General features: G+C 37.6%; 1 protein-coding gene across 1 annotated transcript in view; it reads left to right on the forward strand.

Annotated features, from left to right (window-relative positions):
* Positions 1 to 20,035, forward strand: part of SETD2 (SET domain containing 2, histone lysine methyltransferase) — an 83,044-nt gene that overhangs the window by 15,923 nt on the left and 47,086 nt on the right. Inside the window, 5 exon segments of the mRNA XM_024983287.2 lie at positions 7,608 to 7,623; positions 9,276 to 12,071; positions 12,073 to 13,637; positions 16,447 to 16,578; positions 18,085 to 18,213. Of these exon segments, the coding sequence (XP_024839055.1) occupies positions 7,608 to 7,623; positions 9,276 to 12,071; positions 12,073 to 13,637; positions 16,447 to 16,578; positions 18,085 to 18,213 (4,638 nt within the window).

Here is a 20,035-nt window from a genome sequence, read left to right on the forward strand (position 1 = left end):
TGCATTTATTAGCTAAAATTCTCCTATAAAGAACAGCTATTACTCACCATCTGTTTGATTGCCCTGAAACACAGACACATGATCAAGACTCTAGTTTGAACACTTCTGTTACTCTTTATTTCATGATGCAGCCCCTTCTGTTGCTAGGCAGATACATTTACTATTACACTAAATCAAAATATGTTTCTCTGAAACATTTTATTCTTTTTCTCCCATTTCTGTGTCAGTTCAGTTCACTCGTTCAGTCATGTCCGACTCTGCGACCCCATGAATAACAGCACGCCAGGCCTCCCTGTCCATCACAAACTCCCGGAGTTCACTCACACTCACGTCCGTCGACTCAGTGATGCCATCCAGCCATCTCATCCTCTGTCGTCCCCTTCTCCTCCTGCCCCCAATCCCTCCCAGCATCAGAGTCTTTTCCAATGAGTCAGCTCTTCGCATGAGGTGGCCAAAGTACTGGAGTTTCAGCTTCAGCATCATTCCTTCCAAAGAAATCCCAGGGCTGATCTCCTTCAGAATGGACTGGTTGGATCTCCTTGCAGTCCAAGGGACTCTCAAGAGTCTTCTCCAACACCACAGTTCAAAAGCATCAATTCTTCGGCACTCAGCCTTCTTCACAGTCCAACTCTCACATCCATACATGACCACTGGAAAAACCATAGCCTTGACTAGACGAAACTTTGTTGGCAAAGTAATGTCTCTGCTTTTGAATATGCTATCTAGGTTGGTCATAACTTTTCTTCCAAGGAGTAAGCGTCGTTTAATTTCATGGCTGCAGTCACCATCTGCAGTGATTTTGGAGCCCAAAAGAATAAAGTCTGACACTGTTTCCACTGTTTCCCCATCAATTTCCCCTGAAGTGATGGGACCGGATGCCATGATCTTCATTTTTTGAATGTTGAGCTTTAAGGCAACTTTTTCACTCTCCACTTTCACTTTCATCAATAGGCCTTTTAGTTCCTCTTCACTTTCTGCCATAAGGGTGGTGTCATCTGCATATCTGAGGTTATTGATATTTCTCCCGGCAATCTTGATTCCAGCTTGTGCTTCTTCCAGTCCAGCGTTTCTCATGATGTACTCTGCATATAAGTTAAATAAGCAGAGTGACAATATACAGCCTTGACATACTCCTTTTCCTATTTGGAACCAGTCTGTTCCATGTCTAGTTCTAACTGTTGCTTCCTGACCTGCATACAGATTTCTCAAGAGGCAGATCAGGTGGTCTGGTATTCACATCTCTTCCCGAATTTTCCACAGTTTATTGGGATCCACACAGTCAAAGGCTTTGGCATAGTCAGTAAAGCAGAAATAGATGTTTTTCTGGAACTCTCTTGCTTTTTCCATGATCCAGCGGATGTTGGCAATTTGATCTCTGGTCCCTCTGCCTTTTCTAAAACCAGCTTGAACATCTGGAAGTTCACGGTTCACATATTGCTGAAGCCTGGCTTGGAGAATTTTGAGCATGACTTTACTAGTGTGTGAGATGAGTGCAATTGTGCGGTAGTTTGAGCATTCTTTGGCATTGCCTTTCTTTGGGATTGCAATGAAAACTGACCTTTTCCAGTCCTGTGGCCACTGCTGAGTTTTCCAAATTTGCTGGCATATTGAGTGCAGCACTTTCACAGCATCATCTTTCAGGATTTGAAATAGCTCAACTGGAATTCCATCACCTCCAGCTAATAAATATTTGACTTAAAGAGCAAGGGCTCTGCAGTCAAACAGCCTGAATATTTGGCTCTGCCACGTTACTAGCTATAACTTAAGTTTCTTCATTTGTGAAAATGGGAACACAAATAGCTAGTATACCCTTCTTAGATTTGAGGATCAGATGAGCTAGTTGTATGTAAAGCATTTAATGAAGTACCTGGAAAAATGGAAAATATTCTGTTAGCTACTTATAATGGTGCTGGCAGTCTTAATTGGCTGTAAGATAGTAGTATACATAACGTGGTCCAGTTACTAAGAACTTAGCCTTCAGCTCTTTCTGTTGTGATTCATTGGCTAGTACTAAAAATGAATTTCAGCATTTATGCATAATGTCTTTTGAAGGTTATTTGGTAATGGTTATACTTTCTCCCACAATTTGTTAATGAGGAAAATAAAACAGGTAATTTAAGAGATTTAACTCAAAACAGAGAAAAATGTAGTAAAACTCATTTGTATATAGTAAGCCCTAAAATGTTCAAATTACTGCCCAATTATGGGTTTTGGAAAACAGATTACTTTAACTGGAGAACATAATTCAGTTCATGCAAGTGTTGCTGGAGGCTAATTTGGAAGACCAATTTAGAAACATTTCAGGTATACATACTATTGTTAACATTTGGGATGATATTCTTAGCTTTCCTCACTGACTAGAAACTCTTCAGTGATACACTGGAGATCAGCTGTGTTTACAAAGTGATTTCTTGTTTAAAGAAGATAACTTTACTATCTATATAGACACTCCACATTAAACTAAAGTTTCAACTATTTGGGGATATAAGAGTAATTGATGAATATGACATGGGAGAGAGAAATACTGTTTTGATCTATATTTATTTATATAACCAGAGATAGCTTTGAAAAGATGCCATACTGTGAGAATATTCTTGCTGTAATTTTAATAACATTTAAAAATAACATTTAATCTGTATACATGAAACTCTTATCAGTTAAAACTCTCTGTTTGAGATACTATACTAGTTGAAGATGTGGGCTTTAGAGCAAATGAGAAATAGCGCCTACGTTTATCAAGTCCGTTGGCACTAGTTCAGGTTAGTATATTCATTCCAAACTGCTTTGCCTGAAGTTTCCAGGCCTTTGATAAAAAGCAGTGATATTCATGGCTATTTTTTTGTCCACATAAATCATATGTATATTTCTCATCAGTGTCTTTATTCACTTGTCCTCATGAGTTCCATTACTTGGATGAGAGGATGGCAAATGTTACAATTTATGACTTGTATGTCTTGTTTTTTCTACAGGTCAGTTTTGAGGTATTGACTTCTTTTCCTTTGAGAATTGTTTAAAATGAGAAAGCTAAAACCTGATGTTATTGTTAAGAAATTTCTTTGATTCAAAAAGTAATGAGAATTTCTGCTAGGAATGGGATTGGCAAACCCAAGGAGATTGTACAGTAAGGACAAGATGTTATTGATACCTTTGTCTCTTTGTAATTTACACTGTTTTAAGGAAAACAGGCACAATAAATGCAAATCAAGACTATATATGTGATTGTCATTCTGCAAAGTTTATGATGTAGGAGGAGGCTGGCTGCAGCTGTGAAATTTTGCTTTTTTCCTAATATTGGAGATAATCACTTAGTACTTGAGAAGGATTCCTTGCCAGTATTTCCTATGGCTCTTACTTGGGCCTTGGTGTGTATAGCAAACCAGTTTTCTCCTGGAGAGCTCAGAGTACTGCTTGAAATCAACTTCTGGGCTAAGATGTATTATGAAATACTAGCCTTCCATTTTGTCAGTTATCTTCCTTCCTTTTGTTATCAGCCAGTTCTCCTCTCCTTTCTCTTGAGTTTTCATCTCTTCACAATACTACCTCTGTAATTTGATGGAATTCCAGTTGAGCTATTTCAAATCCTGAAAGATGATGCTGTGAAAGTGCTGCACTCAATATGCCAGCAAATTTGGAAAACTCAGCAGTGGCCACAGGACTGGAAAAGGTCAGTTTTCATTCCAATCCCAAAGAAAGGCAATGCCAAAGAATGCTCAAACTACCGCACAATTGCACTCATCTCACACGCTAGTAAAGTCATGCTCAAAATTCTCCCAGCCAGGCTTCAGCAATACGTGAACCGTGAACTTCTAGATGTTCAAGCTGGTTTTAGAAAAGGCAGAGGAACCAGAGATCAAATTGCCAACATCTGCTGGATCATGGAAAAAGCAAGAGAGTTCCAGAAAAACATCTATGCCAAGTCAATAAAGCAGAAATAGATGTTTTTCTTGAACTGCCAAAGCCTTTGACTGTGTGGATCACAATAAACTGTGGAAAATTCGGAAAGAGATGTGAATACCAGACCACCTGATCTGCCTCTTGAGAAATCTGTATGCAGGTCAGGAAGCAACAGTTAGAACTGGCCATGGAACAACAGACTGGTTCCAAATAGGAAAAGGAGTACGTCAAGGCTGTATATTGTCACCCTGCTTATTTAACTTATATGCAGAGTACATCATGAGAAACGCTGGACTGGAAGAAGCACAAGCTGGAATCAAGATTGCCGGGAGAAATATCATTAACCTCAGATATGCAGATGACACCACCCTTATGGCAGAAAGTGAAGAGGAACTAAAAGGCCTCTTGATGAGAGTGAAAGAGAAGAGTGAAAAGTTGCCTTAAAGCTCAACATTCAAAAAACGAGGATCATGGCATCCGGTCCCATCACTTCAGGGGAAATTGATGGGGAAACAGTGTCAGACTGTTCTTTTGGGCTCCAAAATCACTGCAGATGGTGACTGCAGCCATGAAATTAAACGATGCTTACTCCTTGGAAGAAAAGTTATGACCAACCTAGATAGCATATTCAAAAGCAGAGACATTACTTTGCCAACAAAGTTTCGTCTAGTCAAGGCTATGGTTTTTCCAGTGGTCATGTATGGATGTGAGAGTTGGACTGTGAAGAAGGCTGAGTGCCGAAGAATTGATGCTTTTGAACTGTGGTGTTGGAGAAGAAGACTCTTGAGAATCCCTTGGACTGCAAGGAGATCCAACCAGTCCATCCTAAAGGAGATCAGCCCTGGGATTTCTTTGGAGGGAATGATGCTGAAGCTGAAACTCCAGTACTTTGGCCACCTCATGCGAAGAGCTGACTCATTGGAAAAGACTCTGATGCTGGGAGGGATTGGGGGCAGGAGGAGAAGGGGACGACAGAGGATGAGATGGCTGGATGGCATCACTGAGTCGATGGACGTGAGTGTGAGTGAACTCCGGGAGTTTGTGATGGACAGGGAGGCCTGGCGTGCTGCGATTTATGGGGTCGCAAAGAGTTGGACACGACTGAGCGACTGGACTGAACTGAATTTTATACTCTATTTATTATAGAGTCGAGTTCAATGCCTACCTGAATACAAATTTAGAAAGATTTCAGGTAGTGTTTTTCTAGCTGAGGCTCTAGGATCCCCAAGAGTCCTTTAGTCTCTTAAAAAAAAAAAAATTCTTAAAGGATGAAGGATTCTGTGAGGATATTTAATATTTTTTCACATTTTATTATCTTATGTTTAAAAATAATTAAATTTTTGAAGTAATTTCAGGCTTATAGAATGATTTCAAAAGGAATAGGGATTTCTTATATACCATTCATCTGGATCCCCCAAATATATATAGCACAGGGAACTCTGCAGAGTGTCATGTGCCAGCCTGGATGGGAGGGGGCTTTAGGAGAGAGTGGATATGGGTGTATGTGTGGCTGAGTCCCTTCACTGTTCACTTGAAACTGCCACACATTGTTAATTGGCTATCCCTGGATACAAAATGTTTTCAGTGTTTAAAAAAAGAAAAGCAAAAAAAAAAAAAAAAAATCTACTGCACTGAATGCAAAAGTAATACAGATTCACATGTAATAGCAAAGAATAAAATAAAAAGAGGCCCATATATCACTCAGATATGAGAAATACCAGCTTTAAGTATTTGAGGAATATTTGAGTTTTAGTAAGAAAGCATTAAAGATTAGGAAGGAGTGACTTTTTAAAGCCTTTACTTATTAAAATCAAGATAAAATGCTGTATCTGATGTATGGTTCAGGAAATTCAATAAACTGAAATCCTGGATTGAGACCTTCTAGGGCCTCACTTTTATAACCTTATATCTAGATTAAGAATTGTGTCTGATCTTAGGTAAGTTCTTATCCAGATTTTTCTTAAATGTTTCTGATGACAAGGAAATTAAAGTACCCAGTACAGAGGCACATTCCAGTTGCAGCTACCTCATATTTTGTTTTCATAAAAGCAGTAAGAAAGACTAACAACTCAGTACCTAATCAGTGGCAAAGGAGCTGAAAAAAGCACTTCCCAGAAAAAAGAAAAAAATGCCAATGACGTATAGATATCTGTTAGGCTGGTAGAACTACAACTGAAGCTATATCTTAAGTACGTTGATGTGTAATTATATCCAGGGCTTTCAGCCCAGAAAAGGTAGAGAGGTATAATTTCCATTTGTGTATGTCTTTTCTCTTTTAAAAGCAATGTGTGTGCCCATATAAGCACACACTTTTTGAAAGGATATGCAGAAGATAACAATAGTCGCCTCTAGGTAGATCTAATTTTAGTTGTATATCTTTCTGTAAATTTTATGTTTTTCCCTGTGTACATGTATTTTTCAAATAAAGAAAACTAATATGTTCTAACTTAAAATGAGGTAAAATCTGTCATTCTGTACTTTTGTTGGTCACAGGTCCAACTTTTGGAATTGTGCAAAAATAAGCCTATTTTATCTTCTAAGTTTCCTTATACTTTGAGATGCATTGCTATGGTCCTGTAACTTGTCTTTTTCCAGAGTAAATAAAATTATATCCTTTTAAGTATAACCATTTCCTGTGTAACATGGTATCTGAAATACATTTCCTTACTATCTGACTTGTTTATATTTATGAATCTTGTTGATATGGCCAAATCTCTCTCATTATATGCGTCCTCCCTTTGGAAACTTCCTGTGTTTCCTGAGAAGTTGGTTGATTGGTCAATTTGAATAATCATGTCATTCTTTGGTTCTTTGAGCTTGCTCTGACAAAAACTGTTAATTAAATCTTTTTCCACATGTGTCCTGTGACCTAACAGAGATTTGTCTTGGTGTGGACATGGATAGTCAAAATTCTTTAAATACAGTTCTTCAGTAAGCTGCAGATCTGCATACTGTACATTTTTGACAGAAAATTGGGTGCATATTCCTCTGGTTTTTCTTCTGTAGTAGATTTTCCAAAGAAGAAACAAGGCATTCTAGCATGATCTCACGTTGGAGAGTTAAATGCATGTTTTTGCATTATGTTTTTATGTTTTATGGCGAGGGCACAGGAGACTCAGTACTACCTGTGACTTCTTACCCCTATTCTATCAACTTTCCTTCAAACTTTCCTATTTTTTGCTCTTGACATTATATTATTTACCAAAGCAAGTGTTCTATTAAAAACATTTGTGGCTGATTCCTGCTATTAATTATGGCCTAACAATTTCATTACTGTCTTTAAAAAGATCTTTTAAAAACAATTCTTTGCATTCCTATCCTTCCACTGAACTAAGTTGCTTATCTTCCTCTTTACTGTTATACTTGTGCGTACTTCTATCCTTGTATTTATTTGCTCCATTATGTTGGAATTACTTTTAGAACAATTATATTTTATGTTTACAGAGAACCATAAGAGCTGCTTGAGGGGAAGGACTCTGCTTTAATCACCTTTTCTCTCCATCACCTAGCACAGTGCATAACACTATCTTCATTGAATATTTGCTATACTAAATGTAACTAAGGCTATGAAGGGACAGATAACCCATTTAGAATATACCTGGAGGTTGTATGTATCCTAAGCTTTAATAAAAAAACTTACATTTCATTCCATTTTAAGTATTTATGATTTCTTTTTTATTCTTTTGCATGCTTTCTTGGCTGGATGACAATAGAGAAGAAGAAAATGAGGTAAGTGTAATTTAATTAGGTATTCAGTGATTATGAGATTGAAAACATTCAAAATTTAGCTATCATTTTGAATATGAAATGAAGTAATAGTTTTTGCTTAATTTTGTTTTTGAATCTGTAATAATTCATTCCAGTGGGGATGTTGTAGATTTCATGAAAATGGTTTTTAAACTTTCAAGCTTCAAGACCTTTTGTCAAGGTAAAGGAAGCTAGCAACTTAAGACAGTTTTTATGCACTGAGCTTCCGTTTAAGATTTAATTTGAACAGTGAATTCTCTTTCTTAAGAAATATTTGAAGACCACTGCTCTGTGATAATGCATGTAAAAATGTTTACTTTCCCACCTGAATGGTTACTGTATAATTTTTGAAAACTGATTTCAGATTTTTACCACGTTGAAGTAGAAAACTGTTCTCTTAAATAGCCAGAGTTGATTAAAGAACATCAATTAGAAAAATGTAGATGGCAAGTGTACTATCTTTAATTTAGACTTGAGTTTGTTGCTGTAGACTTTTCTGATGTTCTGTCTACAACCGAGGTTAAGCCTTTAGCTTCTGAAGCCCACCAGTTCCTTTGGTGGTTTGGCAAATAATGAAGGGTAGAGCCTTCTTAAATATATACTTTGTAGTTGTTGCTTATAGTAGGGTAATACGATAAGTCCGCTTGGCCTGGGTATGTATGGGGTCCAGCAGATGTAGTGGTAATGTGCCAGGACAGTAATTTCCAGGAAGGCAGAAAGGCCTGGTTCTCATTTGGTTTGGTTACCTCATCTGTAGAATGAATGAGGTGGGAAACTGCTCTGTACCAGCGGTTCCCCACATCTAGGAAGTCCCTCAGAATTGCCTGAGATGCTTGTTTTCAGAAAACAAAACAAGCTTCTTGTTCACTTTAGAGCTATTGAATTGATATTTCCTGAAGTTTGGACACAGATCTATATTTCTACCAAGTACCCAAGCGACTCTTTTTTTTTTTAATCTGTTTGTTTCTTTGGCTGCACTGGGTCTTAGCTGCAACACATAGGATATTTGGTGGAAGCATGTGAGCTCTTACTTGTGGCATGTGGGATCTGGTTTCCTGATCAGGGATGGAACCCGGGCCACCTGCACTAAGAGTGTGGAGCCCTAGCCACTGGACCACCAGGGAAGTCCCCTCAGGTAGTCCCTTCAAGTGATGATTCTGTGTGATGCCAGAAGACCACTAGTTGTAATGACTTACGATGTTTCTTACAGGATAGGGACAAGAACAAAGTATTTTCATGTTGGAGATGTTAGCTATTGCTGTCTATCCACATGTCCTCTTATAGTGTATGTTGAAATACACATCAGATTATTTTTAAAATTCTGCTTGGAAAATAGTTCTAAAACTGTAAAATCCTTTAAGAGACAATAAGAGTAGAAAAATATGGATAATTTTTGGATTAGTTGAAACTGGGGATGGGTACTTAGAGGTTTATTAAACTATTTTACCTATGGGTATGTTTAAAATTTTCCATAATAAAGAGGATTTTTTTTAATACTTTTATAGCTTAATGAAATTCATGCTGTTTTTGTCATTAAAAAGGACTTTTCGTTTCTCTGACATTGTAAACTGCGATGCTAGCCATTTAAAAGTAACTTTATTGTAGTAGTAACTGCTCTTTTTGTTCATTCCTAGGCAAAGATTGAAAATGTGCCGAAAACAGGTTTCATCAAAGGACCAATGTTCAAAGGTGTTGCTTCTAGTCGGTTTTTGCCCAAAGGCACCAAGACAAAAGTTAATTTGGAGGAACAGGGACGACAGAAGGTGTCATTCAGCTTCAGCCTTACAAAGAAAACTTTGCAGAACAGGTTTCTGACTGCACTTGGCAATGAAAAGCAAAATGATACTCCAAATTCCCCAGTTGTACCTCTTCAAGTAGACTCGACCCCTAAAGTTAAGACGGACATTGGAGATACATTATCTACTACAGAAGAATCTTCGCCACCGAAATCAAGGGTAGAATTGGGCAAAATCCATTTTAAGAAACATCTGCTTCATGTAACATCCAGGCCACTGCTGACTGCCACCACAGCAGTGGCATCTCCATCTCCTCCCATGGCACCATTACCAGCAGTCAGAGCAGAATCAACAACTGTAGACTCGCCACCCTCATCTCCACCTCCACCACCTCCACCTCCCCAAGCCACAACACCCTCATCACCAGCACCAGTAACAGAGCCAGTGGCCTTGCCACACACACCAGTTACAGTTCTGATGACAGCACCCGTAGATGTAGCTGCTAGAGCCTTGAAGGAGCCACCAGTAACAATTGTACCAGAATCATCAGAAGTGGACACTAAACAGGACCCTGTATCTAATAGTTCAGAAGAACACATAACTCACAGTTTGAATGAGCAAGCAGATATTCCTTCACAAAAAGAAGATTCCCATATTGGGAAGGAAGAAGAAACTCCAGATAGTTCTAAGAGTAGTCTGGGCTCTAAAAAAACAGGTTCTAAGAAGAAATCCTCACAATCTGAAGGCACCTTTCTTGGTTCAGAATCTGATGAAGATTCTGTACGGACTTCCTCAAGTCAAAGATCGCATGATTTAAAATTTTCAGCAAACATTGACAGAGAAAGAGATTCAAAAAAGAGCTTAGCAACTTTAAAAAGTGAGGATTTAGGGAAATCTTCACGATCTAAAACAGAGAGAGATGATAAATATTTTAGCTACTCAAAACTTGAAAGAGATACTCGGTATATATCTTCTCGCTGTAGAGAGAGAGAACGAAGGAGGAGCAGATCTCGGTCTAGATCTGACAGAGGCTCTAGAACTAGTTTATCTTATTCTCGGTCAGAACGATCCCATTATTATGACTCTGATCGTCGCTACCATAGGAGTTCCCCCTATCGAGAAAGGACTCGCTATTCTCGGGCATATACAGATAGCAGGGCGAGAGAGAGTTCTGACTCAGAAGATGAGTATAAGAAGACATATTCAAGGCGCACCTCATCTCATTCTTCCTCTTACAGAAACCTAAGGACATCATCATCCTATTCTAAGTCTGACCGAGAGTGTAAAACTGAGTCCTCTTACTTAGAGACTGAGAAAAGGGGAAAGTATTCTTCCAAATTAGAAAGAGAATCCAAAAGGACTTCAGAAAATGAAGCAATGAAAAGATGCTGTTCTCCCCCCAATGAACTCGGATTCCGACGGGGGTCATCATATTCCAAGCATGATAACAATGCTTCCCGTTACAAATCTGCCCCTTCAAAACCTGTATCCAAGTCTGATAAATTTAAAAATTCTTTCTGTTGTACAGAATTGAATGAGGAAACCAAACAGTCTCATTCTTTTAGTTTACAGACTCCTTGTTCAAAAGGTAGTGAATTAAGAGTGATTAGTAAAATTCCTGAGAGAGAGAAGACTCGGTCTCCGTCTCCATCAAATCGATTAAATGATTCACCTACTTTTAAAAAGCTAGATGGATCACCTGTTTTTAAGTCTGAATTTATAGGACATGATAGCCATGATAGTATTAAGGAAGTAGACTCTTTATGTAAAGTGAAGAATGATCAATTAAGAAGTTATTGTCCCACAGAATTAAATATAAATGGGTCTCCAGGGGCAGAATCTGATTTGGCAGCATTTTGCACTTCTAAACATGACACTGTTTTGATGTCTTCTGATGATAGTGTGACTGGATCAGAGGTATCCCCCTTGGTCAAAACATGCATGCTTTCATCAAATGGATTTCAGAATATTAATAGATGTAAAGAAAAAGACTTGGATGATACTTGCATGAAGCATAGTAAGTCAGAAAGCCCATTTAGAGAAACAGAACCTCTAGTGTCACCACACCAAGATCAACTCATATCTTTGCCAGTTATGACTATGGATTATTCCAAAACAGTTGTTAAAGAACCAGTTGAGGTGAGAGTTTCTTGCTGTAAAACCAAAGATTCAGATATATACTGTACTTCAAATGACAACCACCCTTCTTCATGTCATTCCGGAGCTGAAAATATTGAGCCTTTAGTCACGAAGATGTCTTCAAATAGCTTTATGAATGTGCATTTGAAATCAAAAACAGGTATATGTGATAATGGAAATCTAATTGATCAGCACTCAAAATTTGCATGTGGAGAATATAAGCAGAGTGTTGGTAGTACTAGTTCAGCTTCTGTTAATCATTTTGATGACTTATATCATACTCCAGGGAGCTCATGTATTGCTTCATCTCTTCAGAGTCTTCCCCCAGGAATAAAAGTGAACAGTTTAACTCTCTTGCAGTGTGGAGAGAATATATCTCCAGTTTTGGATGCTGTGCCGAAGAGTAAAAACTCAGAGTTTTTAAAGCATGCAGAGAAAGAAACAGTAATAGAAGTAGGTAGTGACCTTCCTGATTCAGGAAGGGGATTTGCTTCATGGGATAACAGGCATAATAATGGACTGTCTGAGAAATGTGTGCAGGAGGCTCACGAAGAAGGGGAATTCTTTATTGCCTGATAGAAGAGGAAGACCAGAGATCTCTTTAGATGAAGAAGGTGGAAGAGGACATGCACATACTTCTGATGACTCAGAAGTTGTATTTTCTTCTTGTGATTTGAATTTAACTATGGAGGACAGTGATGGTATAACATATACCTTAAAATGTGACAGTAGTGGTCATGCCTCAGAGATTGTATCTACTGTCCATGAAGATTATTCTGGTTCTTCCGAAAGTTCAAGTGATGAAAGTGATTCAGAGGATACAGATTCTGATGATAGCAGTATTCCAAGAAACCGTCTTCAGTCTGTTGTGGTTGTGCCAAAGAATTCTACTTTGACCATGGAAGAAACTAGTCCTTGTTCTTCTCGGAGCAGTCAGAGTTACAGACACTATTCTGATCACTGGGAAGATGAGAGATTGGAGCCAAGGAGACATTCATATGAGGAAAAATTTGAGAGTATAACAAGTAAAGCCTGTCCTCAAACTGAGAAGTTCTTCTTTCATAAAGCAGCAGAGAAAAATTCCGAAATTTCTTTTATACAGCCCAGCCGAAAACAGATAGATAATCACCTGCCTGAAATTGCTCATCCGCAGAGTGATGGGGTTGATAGTACAAGTCATCCAGACATAAAATCCGACCCTCTAGGTCATTCAAATTCTGAGGAAACAGTGAAAGCTAAAATAGTTTCTCAGCAGCAGGAAGAGCTACCAGTTTATTCTTCTGATGATTTTGAAGATGTCTCAAATAAGTCTCGGCAACAGACTACTTTTCCTAACAGGCCAGATAGTCGACTGGGAAAAACAGACTCAAGTTTTTCTTCTTGTGAGATCTCCCGAGTGGATGGCTTCCGTTCATCAGAGGAGCTCAGAAACCTAGGGTGGGACTTCTCTCAACAAGAAAAGCCTACCACCACGTATCAGCAACCTGACAGCAGCTATGGAGCCTGCGGTGGACACAAGTATCAGCAAAGTGCAGAGCAGTGTAGCGGGGCACGCAGTCACTGGCAAGGCAACGGCTACTGGGACCCAAGATCAGCAAGTAGACCGCCAGGAGCTGGGGTCGTGTATGATCGAATTCAAGGGCAGGTACCAGATTCCTTAACAGATGACCGAGAAGAGGAGGAGAATTGGGATCAACGTGGAGGATCTCACTTTTCAAGTCAGTCCAGTAAATTTTTTCTGTCCCTTCAGAAGGACAAGGGTTCAGTGCAAGCACCTGAAATAAGCAGCAATTCCATTAAGGACTCTTTGGCTGTGAATGAGAAGAAAGATCTTCTGAAAAACTTAGACAGAAATGATATGAAAGATCGAGGGCCTCTTAAAAAAAGAAGACAGGAATTGGAGAGTGATTCTGAAAGTGATGGTGAGCTTCAGGACAGAAAGAAAGTTCGAATGGAGATAGAGCAGGGAGAGACAGCAGTGCCTCTCGGCTCAGCGCTGGTTGGGCCTTCCTGTGTCATGGAGGACTTCAGGGACCCCCAGCGGTGGAAGGAATATGCCAAGCAAGGGAAGATGCCTTGTTACTTTGATCTGATTGAAGAAAATGTTTATTTAACAGAAAGGTAAGCCAAATTAATACTTGTCTGAGAAGTTTTAACCTCTTTTTGTAGGAAAAAACTTAGCTTTCAAAAGTTAATATATGAGCTCAGTTTTGTGAAATATGTTGTGTGATAAAATGTAAATTAAAAAATCTAAAAAGTATATTTGCCTATTTAGATTTGGTGGTGTTAGAGTCCCTCCCTCAATTTTTTTTTTCCTCTCAGGGAGGGGATGTCTGCTTTTTTTTTTTTTTCCTCCTTTTACCTCTTTGGTTCTAGAAGTACATTAAAACCAAAGTATATAGAGCAGCCCAGTTTTTCTTAAATTTCTTTTTACATGTGAACCTGGAATAGAAAGTGGAACAAAGCTCCAGAGAAGAAAAAAGTTATGCTGGATTTTTTTTTTCTTCATTGTGAAGATTTTTGAAAAATATCTTTAGGTACTTTACAAACTAGAACTAGATTGAAACACAGTGTTCTTTTGTCATGTTTTAAAATCTGATGATAATAGATTAAACTTGGCAATAAGATGAGTTTTTAGGAAATAAATGGTAAAATCCCTCACATGAAATAAGGTATAATGAGAATAGGCTAATGAAAACATAATCCTCTAGAGCAGAGCTTTTTGGTCAACTTTCTTTCACCTCTTTCTGACAGTCTTAATTTTCTCAATGTAAATATATGTTGAATATGTGTTTAAAAAGTTTATAGTCTCCTAATCACCTACCTCCTTTTGGAAATTTCTCCTCTAGTTGAGAATCAACTTAGCCATCATCCCTTTAAGCATTCAGAATTTTTTAAAATGAAGACATTTTCCACTGTGGAAAAGGTAAAAGACTTCATCTTAACGTTAGACCCATCAGAAGTTTTTCCTATTAAAAAAAAACAAAACAAAACTTTATTTTTGAAGGATAAAAAGAGCCTCTTATAGTAACATTCATTTGTATCTAGTTGTAAATTAGGTTTAACTTCAAAATATTGACTATTTTAAGTAGTACTCCTTAGGTATTTTGTGAGTAGAGTCATGCAACTTACATGATCTTTGTACAGGAATAGAAATAAAATTAACCCAACTCTCTGGATTTTATTTAGCAGTGAGTTTCAGATACATATAAGACTATACACAATAAATTTGGTTGGTGAGAGGCATTTGAGGGCCTTCTAGAGGGGGAGGCATTTATATATATATATACAACATTTTAAATCTTGGAGAGGGGCATGGCAACCCACTCCAGTATTCTTGCCTGGAGAATCCCTTGGACAGAGGAGTCTGGCAGGCCACAGTCCATAGGGTTGCAAAGAGTTGGACAGAACTGAAGCAACTTAGCACATATGCAACATTTTAAAGTGCTTGACATATGCTGGGCATTTGTAGAACCCACTGAGAAAACAAGTTACTGTCAAGTATGAGCATTCTTATGTGTAGTGAAAATAGGTTTACCTGAAAGAAATCTGGGCTCGTTAGTCCTCATCTGGCCTTCTGGAGCAATGCAAAATAAAACTACTGCTTTTATATATAGCTTTTAAGTACTTGCAAGAAGGTATTTTGTTTATCTTTAGTCATCTTTCTTCAGGCAAAGCATATTCTTATGTGTATTAATGAATTATGTCTTAAATTGATCCAGATGAATCATTCTTATTATTGCAACTTGGTGAAAACTCTCATGACCCTGGTTAGGTACTTTCTAAAACTGGGACTGTAGAAGAACTAATGTTGAAGGTGAAAGCAGATCAGTTAGGAGATTAAGACAGTCTCCTAGAGCAGCAGCTGTGCTTCACTTGTCTGTTAGTTGAAGAGTAAGTCATAGTTCCCTGATCTTAAGAAGGGGAACTTATTCATCTGTCCTTGAATTTTTTTTAAACAGGATTTGCACAAAAATGATGTTGCTGAAGGAGTCTCTAAAGGGTTTGATTGAGGTAGATTCTTGATTTAAAACTCCTATTTTTGTTTTTTTTAGTTTGTTTTGTTTTTTAGCAGCCCCTTATCTTCCTCAGCCTAGTATCTCAACTATTATTTGTATAACCATGAGGACTGATTGGTTTTTTTTTTTGACCACATGGCAGCATACAGGATCTTAGTTTCCCTACCAGGGATCGAACCTGTACCCCCTTGCAGTGGAAGCATGAAGTCTTAACCACTGGACCACAAAGAAGTCCATAAGGACTGATTCTTAAACTTAACTTGAATTAATCAGCTGTGTTATTACCTGATATTCATGAGTTTTCCAATTTTCCTCTGGAGCCAAATATGAGTACTAACTTGAAACTGCTCAGAATTTAAGGCTTGGGTGACAAGGACTAGGAAAGAAGACGGAGAAGGCAATGGCGCCCCACTCCAGTACTCTTGCCTGGAAAATCCCATGGACGGAGGAGCCTGGTAGGCTTGCAGTCCATGGGGTCACTGAGTCAGACATGACTGAGGGACTTCACTTTCATCCATTGGAGAAGGAAATGGTAACCCACTCCAATATTCTTGCCTGGAGAATCCCAGGGACAGAGGAGCCTAGTGGGCTGCTGTCTGTGGGGTCGCATAGAGTCAGACACGACTGAAGCGACTTAGCAGCAGCAGCAGGAAAGAAGACGATAGACTTGAGCTTATCCCATCTTCCCATTTGCCAAGACTGAGGTTGCCTCTCATCTGTTTTGTAACACAGTTCTTTGTGTTTTCAGTCTCATAAATGCTTAGTGGTTCAACATTTTTTCTTTTTAAATGATTGACTTAACCAGAATCATTAAAGGGAAAACAAATGAAATTTGGCATTTTTTGACTGTGTATATTGTATCATTGCTAGGACATTTATTTAACCAATTTTAATAAAATTTTACCTAATAGAAAGAAGAATAAATCCCATCGGGATATTAAGCGAATGCAATGTGAGTGTACACCTCTTTCTAAAGATGAAAGAGCTCAAGGTGAAATAGCATGTGGGGAAGATTGTCTTAATCGTCTTCTCATGATTGAATGGTAAGTAAATCAGAATGCTCTGCTTTTGCTCAGTTATTCTATTAAATGTCTCTAAATATTGAGAAGAATTATTAAGAGTAAAATTTTGACTTTTCTCCTCCTACCTACTGTTGAGTATTTATGAGCCATGAAATCTCCCATGTGAAACTAGAGATGAAAACTCCAGTCTCCAGTTTATAAGGAGACAGATTTCCCTCACATTGTGCATTAGATTATGATACACACTGAAAGTGCTCTGTAAGGTAGCCCTAATGCTGACATAGCAATATTAATTTTTACCGAGTCTCCTTTTATCTCTTGTAAGGTTCATGTCCTGAGAAGTCAGTGTTGGTATTTTTAAATTTTTACTATAAAATGAAGTAAAATCCTAACATTTCAAAAGTGCTTAAAGTAAAATGTCTTGTTGTAAGCCTCAATCCCTCTGTTTGTAGTCTTTCCAGATAATTTTTATGCCTGTAGCAGCAGAGGTAGACATTTCCTTTTTTGTGTGTGTAAAAATGAAATTCTTACTGTATGTAGTTTATGAAACTTTGTTCCCCCTCACTTGCCACCCATGCTTTTAATATGTTTTGGAGACCTAGTCAGAGCTACATATTTTGACCTACCCAAATCTTTCCCTTGACTATATTGTGTATTCTATTCATAGTTAACGTGTAATTATTAATCTTCTATTGATAGACATTTGGTTCAGTATTTTTCATGTAAATAGTAAATATCTTTACATTAAAAAATGTGATTTTTAAAAAACAATCAGAATGAAAATTGTATCATTTTTAACCATCAAAAGATTATTAAGGTGCTTTATAGTATAAGGGGGCTTCCCAAGTGGCGCTAGTGGTAAAGAATCCACCTGCCAGTGCTGGAGATGCAAGAGATGCAGGTTGCATCCCTGGGTCGGGAAAATCCTTGGAAGTAGGAAATGGCAACTCACTTTAGTATTCCTGCCTGGAAAATTCCATGGGCAGAGGAGCCCGTCAGCTTTGGACTATTAAGAATTCAGTAAATTTTTTATTTTATTCCAGAATCCATTATGGAGGAACCTTGCTTCTTCATGTTGTGCTTACTCTGAACAAGGATATGTTTAACAATGACTTTGGTTTTGCTTACATGTAGCTCAAGTAGTTAGGTACATTCAAAAGATGAAATCAGTGATGAGTGGAATATAAGAGAAGGCGCACCGATTGAGAATAAGTTAGCTCTGCATAGTTGTCAGAGTCCCGCAGGCTTCCATGCAGTCTGGAAATGTGTCTTAACACTGAGGGAGGGGTAGTGACTAGTTGAGAGACTGTATTTCGGGTACCATGTGTTTAACTAACAGTGTAGGCACTCAGTTCTAAGGAGTCCCTTCATAATGGGAAGAATTATTGAGGAAGGGTCACTTGGAGATTTACCACACATATGCTGATTATGCCATAAAGATACAGATATATTTACATAATTCTAGTGAACACGTTTTTAGTTCTTTTGCTGCTTTGGAGAATTAATTTTCTCGCTGTCTCTTTTCAGTTCTTCTCGGTGTCCAAATGGGGATTATTGTTCCAATAGACGGTTTCAGAGGAAACAGCATGCAGATGTGGAAGTCATCCTCACGGAAAAGAAAGGCTGGGGCTTGAGAGCTGCTAAAGACCTTCCTTCGTAAGTTAGGTTTTGATCATCTTTCATTTCATTTGTATTGTTGAAGTTGATTAGATACCTTTTAGGAAAATAATTTGCCTATTACACTAAAGTTTAATAATGATTATTGTGCAGAATGACGCTTGGTAGCTAGTTTTTTTTTTTTTTTTTTTTAATTCACTTTAGGAAATTAAATAGAAATCTCTTCTCTATATATTTGAGAGAGCAGTTTGTCCCTTGTGATGTTTGGAATAGGCAAGTCCTTCTTTGTCTGATAGTCACATTACCTTTAATTCCAAGTAATTACCAAGTATTTGTGTAGACCCCCAAAATCCCCATGAAATTCTGTAAAAAGGAGTTAGGACAGAATCTATAACAGTGAATCTATATAAGTTGGGATAAGAGTGGTGAAGAGTGTCTAAGGATATTAGAATAGAGAATTAAAGCATACTTGATAAACAGTAAACATTTTTGAATGAATACATGTTGCCTTCTAACTCATGTTACTTTTATATGTAATGTAATAAAACAGTTTATTTTCTACCATATTCAGTATTTCCTTTACCCACTCATTTTTTATACGTAGTATTTAAGTATTCTTATGAAAGTTGATTGTCTTTTTCTTTAAAGTTGAGTATATATAGATTACATGTGTTTATGATGGAAGAATTTTTTAAAATACATCAAAGGAATAAAGGAAGAAAATAAAACAGTTGCTGGCTTCTGGTGACTAAAGCACAGCTATTCTTTCAGAATCCTAAGCGTATGGCCACATTTGAATGGGAATTGGAATGGGGTGAGGGGTTTTAATCTTTTTATTGTGAGAATTCAAAGCAACCAGGTACTTTAGTTTTCTGACAGGAATCCTCATGTATCTTTTGAAAGGTCGGAATTGATATTCATATCACTCTTATCTTTTTGAGAACCAATCAGAAAAACATGTTTCATTTAAAAAAAGTAAATAGTAGAAACGTCATATTTCTCTTTTCTACAAAGTATTATCACAATATCTTGGTTCATAACCATTTTTAAATTGTTTCTTTGAAACATATCTCACAGAATCATCTAAATATATTCCATATCCAAACTCAGTGGATCCATTATAATATTTTAAATAAATAATAGACAAGCTTCTCTTGTCTATTATTAGACATCACACTCAGTATTTCCCAAGGCGGTCCACTGCGTTTCTAAAGTCACTAACTCTGATCTAGATGCAGATTTTATTCTACTGAAGCTAGCCAGGGTTCTCTTTTGGAGAATCTTTTTTTTTTTTTTTAATGTATTTATTTTTTAAAGAAACTCCAGTTTGGACATAAACTTCTGTTATGGGGTAGTAATGGATACTATTGTCTTTTGGCAGAGTCTGCACTAACATAGCTTCAACTTAAATATAAATTCTTGTTATATGCAACAGAGACTATTCGTTGGCTCAGAAATCCGTTTCTTTTGTGAAGAAGGAAATGGGAGAGGAGAAAGTCCGTGACTGGTTCACATAGCAGGTTAAAATTTCCTAAAGCTCTTGAGCTTTCCTCAGCTACTCACAAAGAACCCTGCTTTGGTAAAATATACTAGGACTTAATGTTGCCATGTTTCTGACACCTTCACTCATGTAACTTCCATATGCTGATGGTAATACCAGTTTTATAAACTTCTGATTCCAAGCTATTTAGATGTTCACTTTTAGAGTATTCCCACTTAACAAGGACATACTGTCAGATGTACACAGTGTAAGTAGGTGTTTGGAACAAAACTACTAGTTAGTGTTAAAATATGACAGACTCCACCAAAAAACCAAGCAAATCCCTACCAAACCCTCCAGTTTTAGGTTGTAGAAATGGAA

This window comes from Bos taurus, chromosome 22 (genome assembly GCF_002263795.3).
Source record: "Bos taurus isolate L1 Dominette 01449 registration number 42190680 breed Hereford chromosome 22, ARS-UCD2.0, whole genome shotgun sequence".
Lineage (NCBI taxonomy): Eukaryota > Metazoa > Chordata > Mammalia > Artiodactyla > Bovidae > Bos > Bos taurus.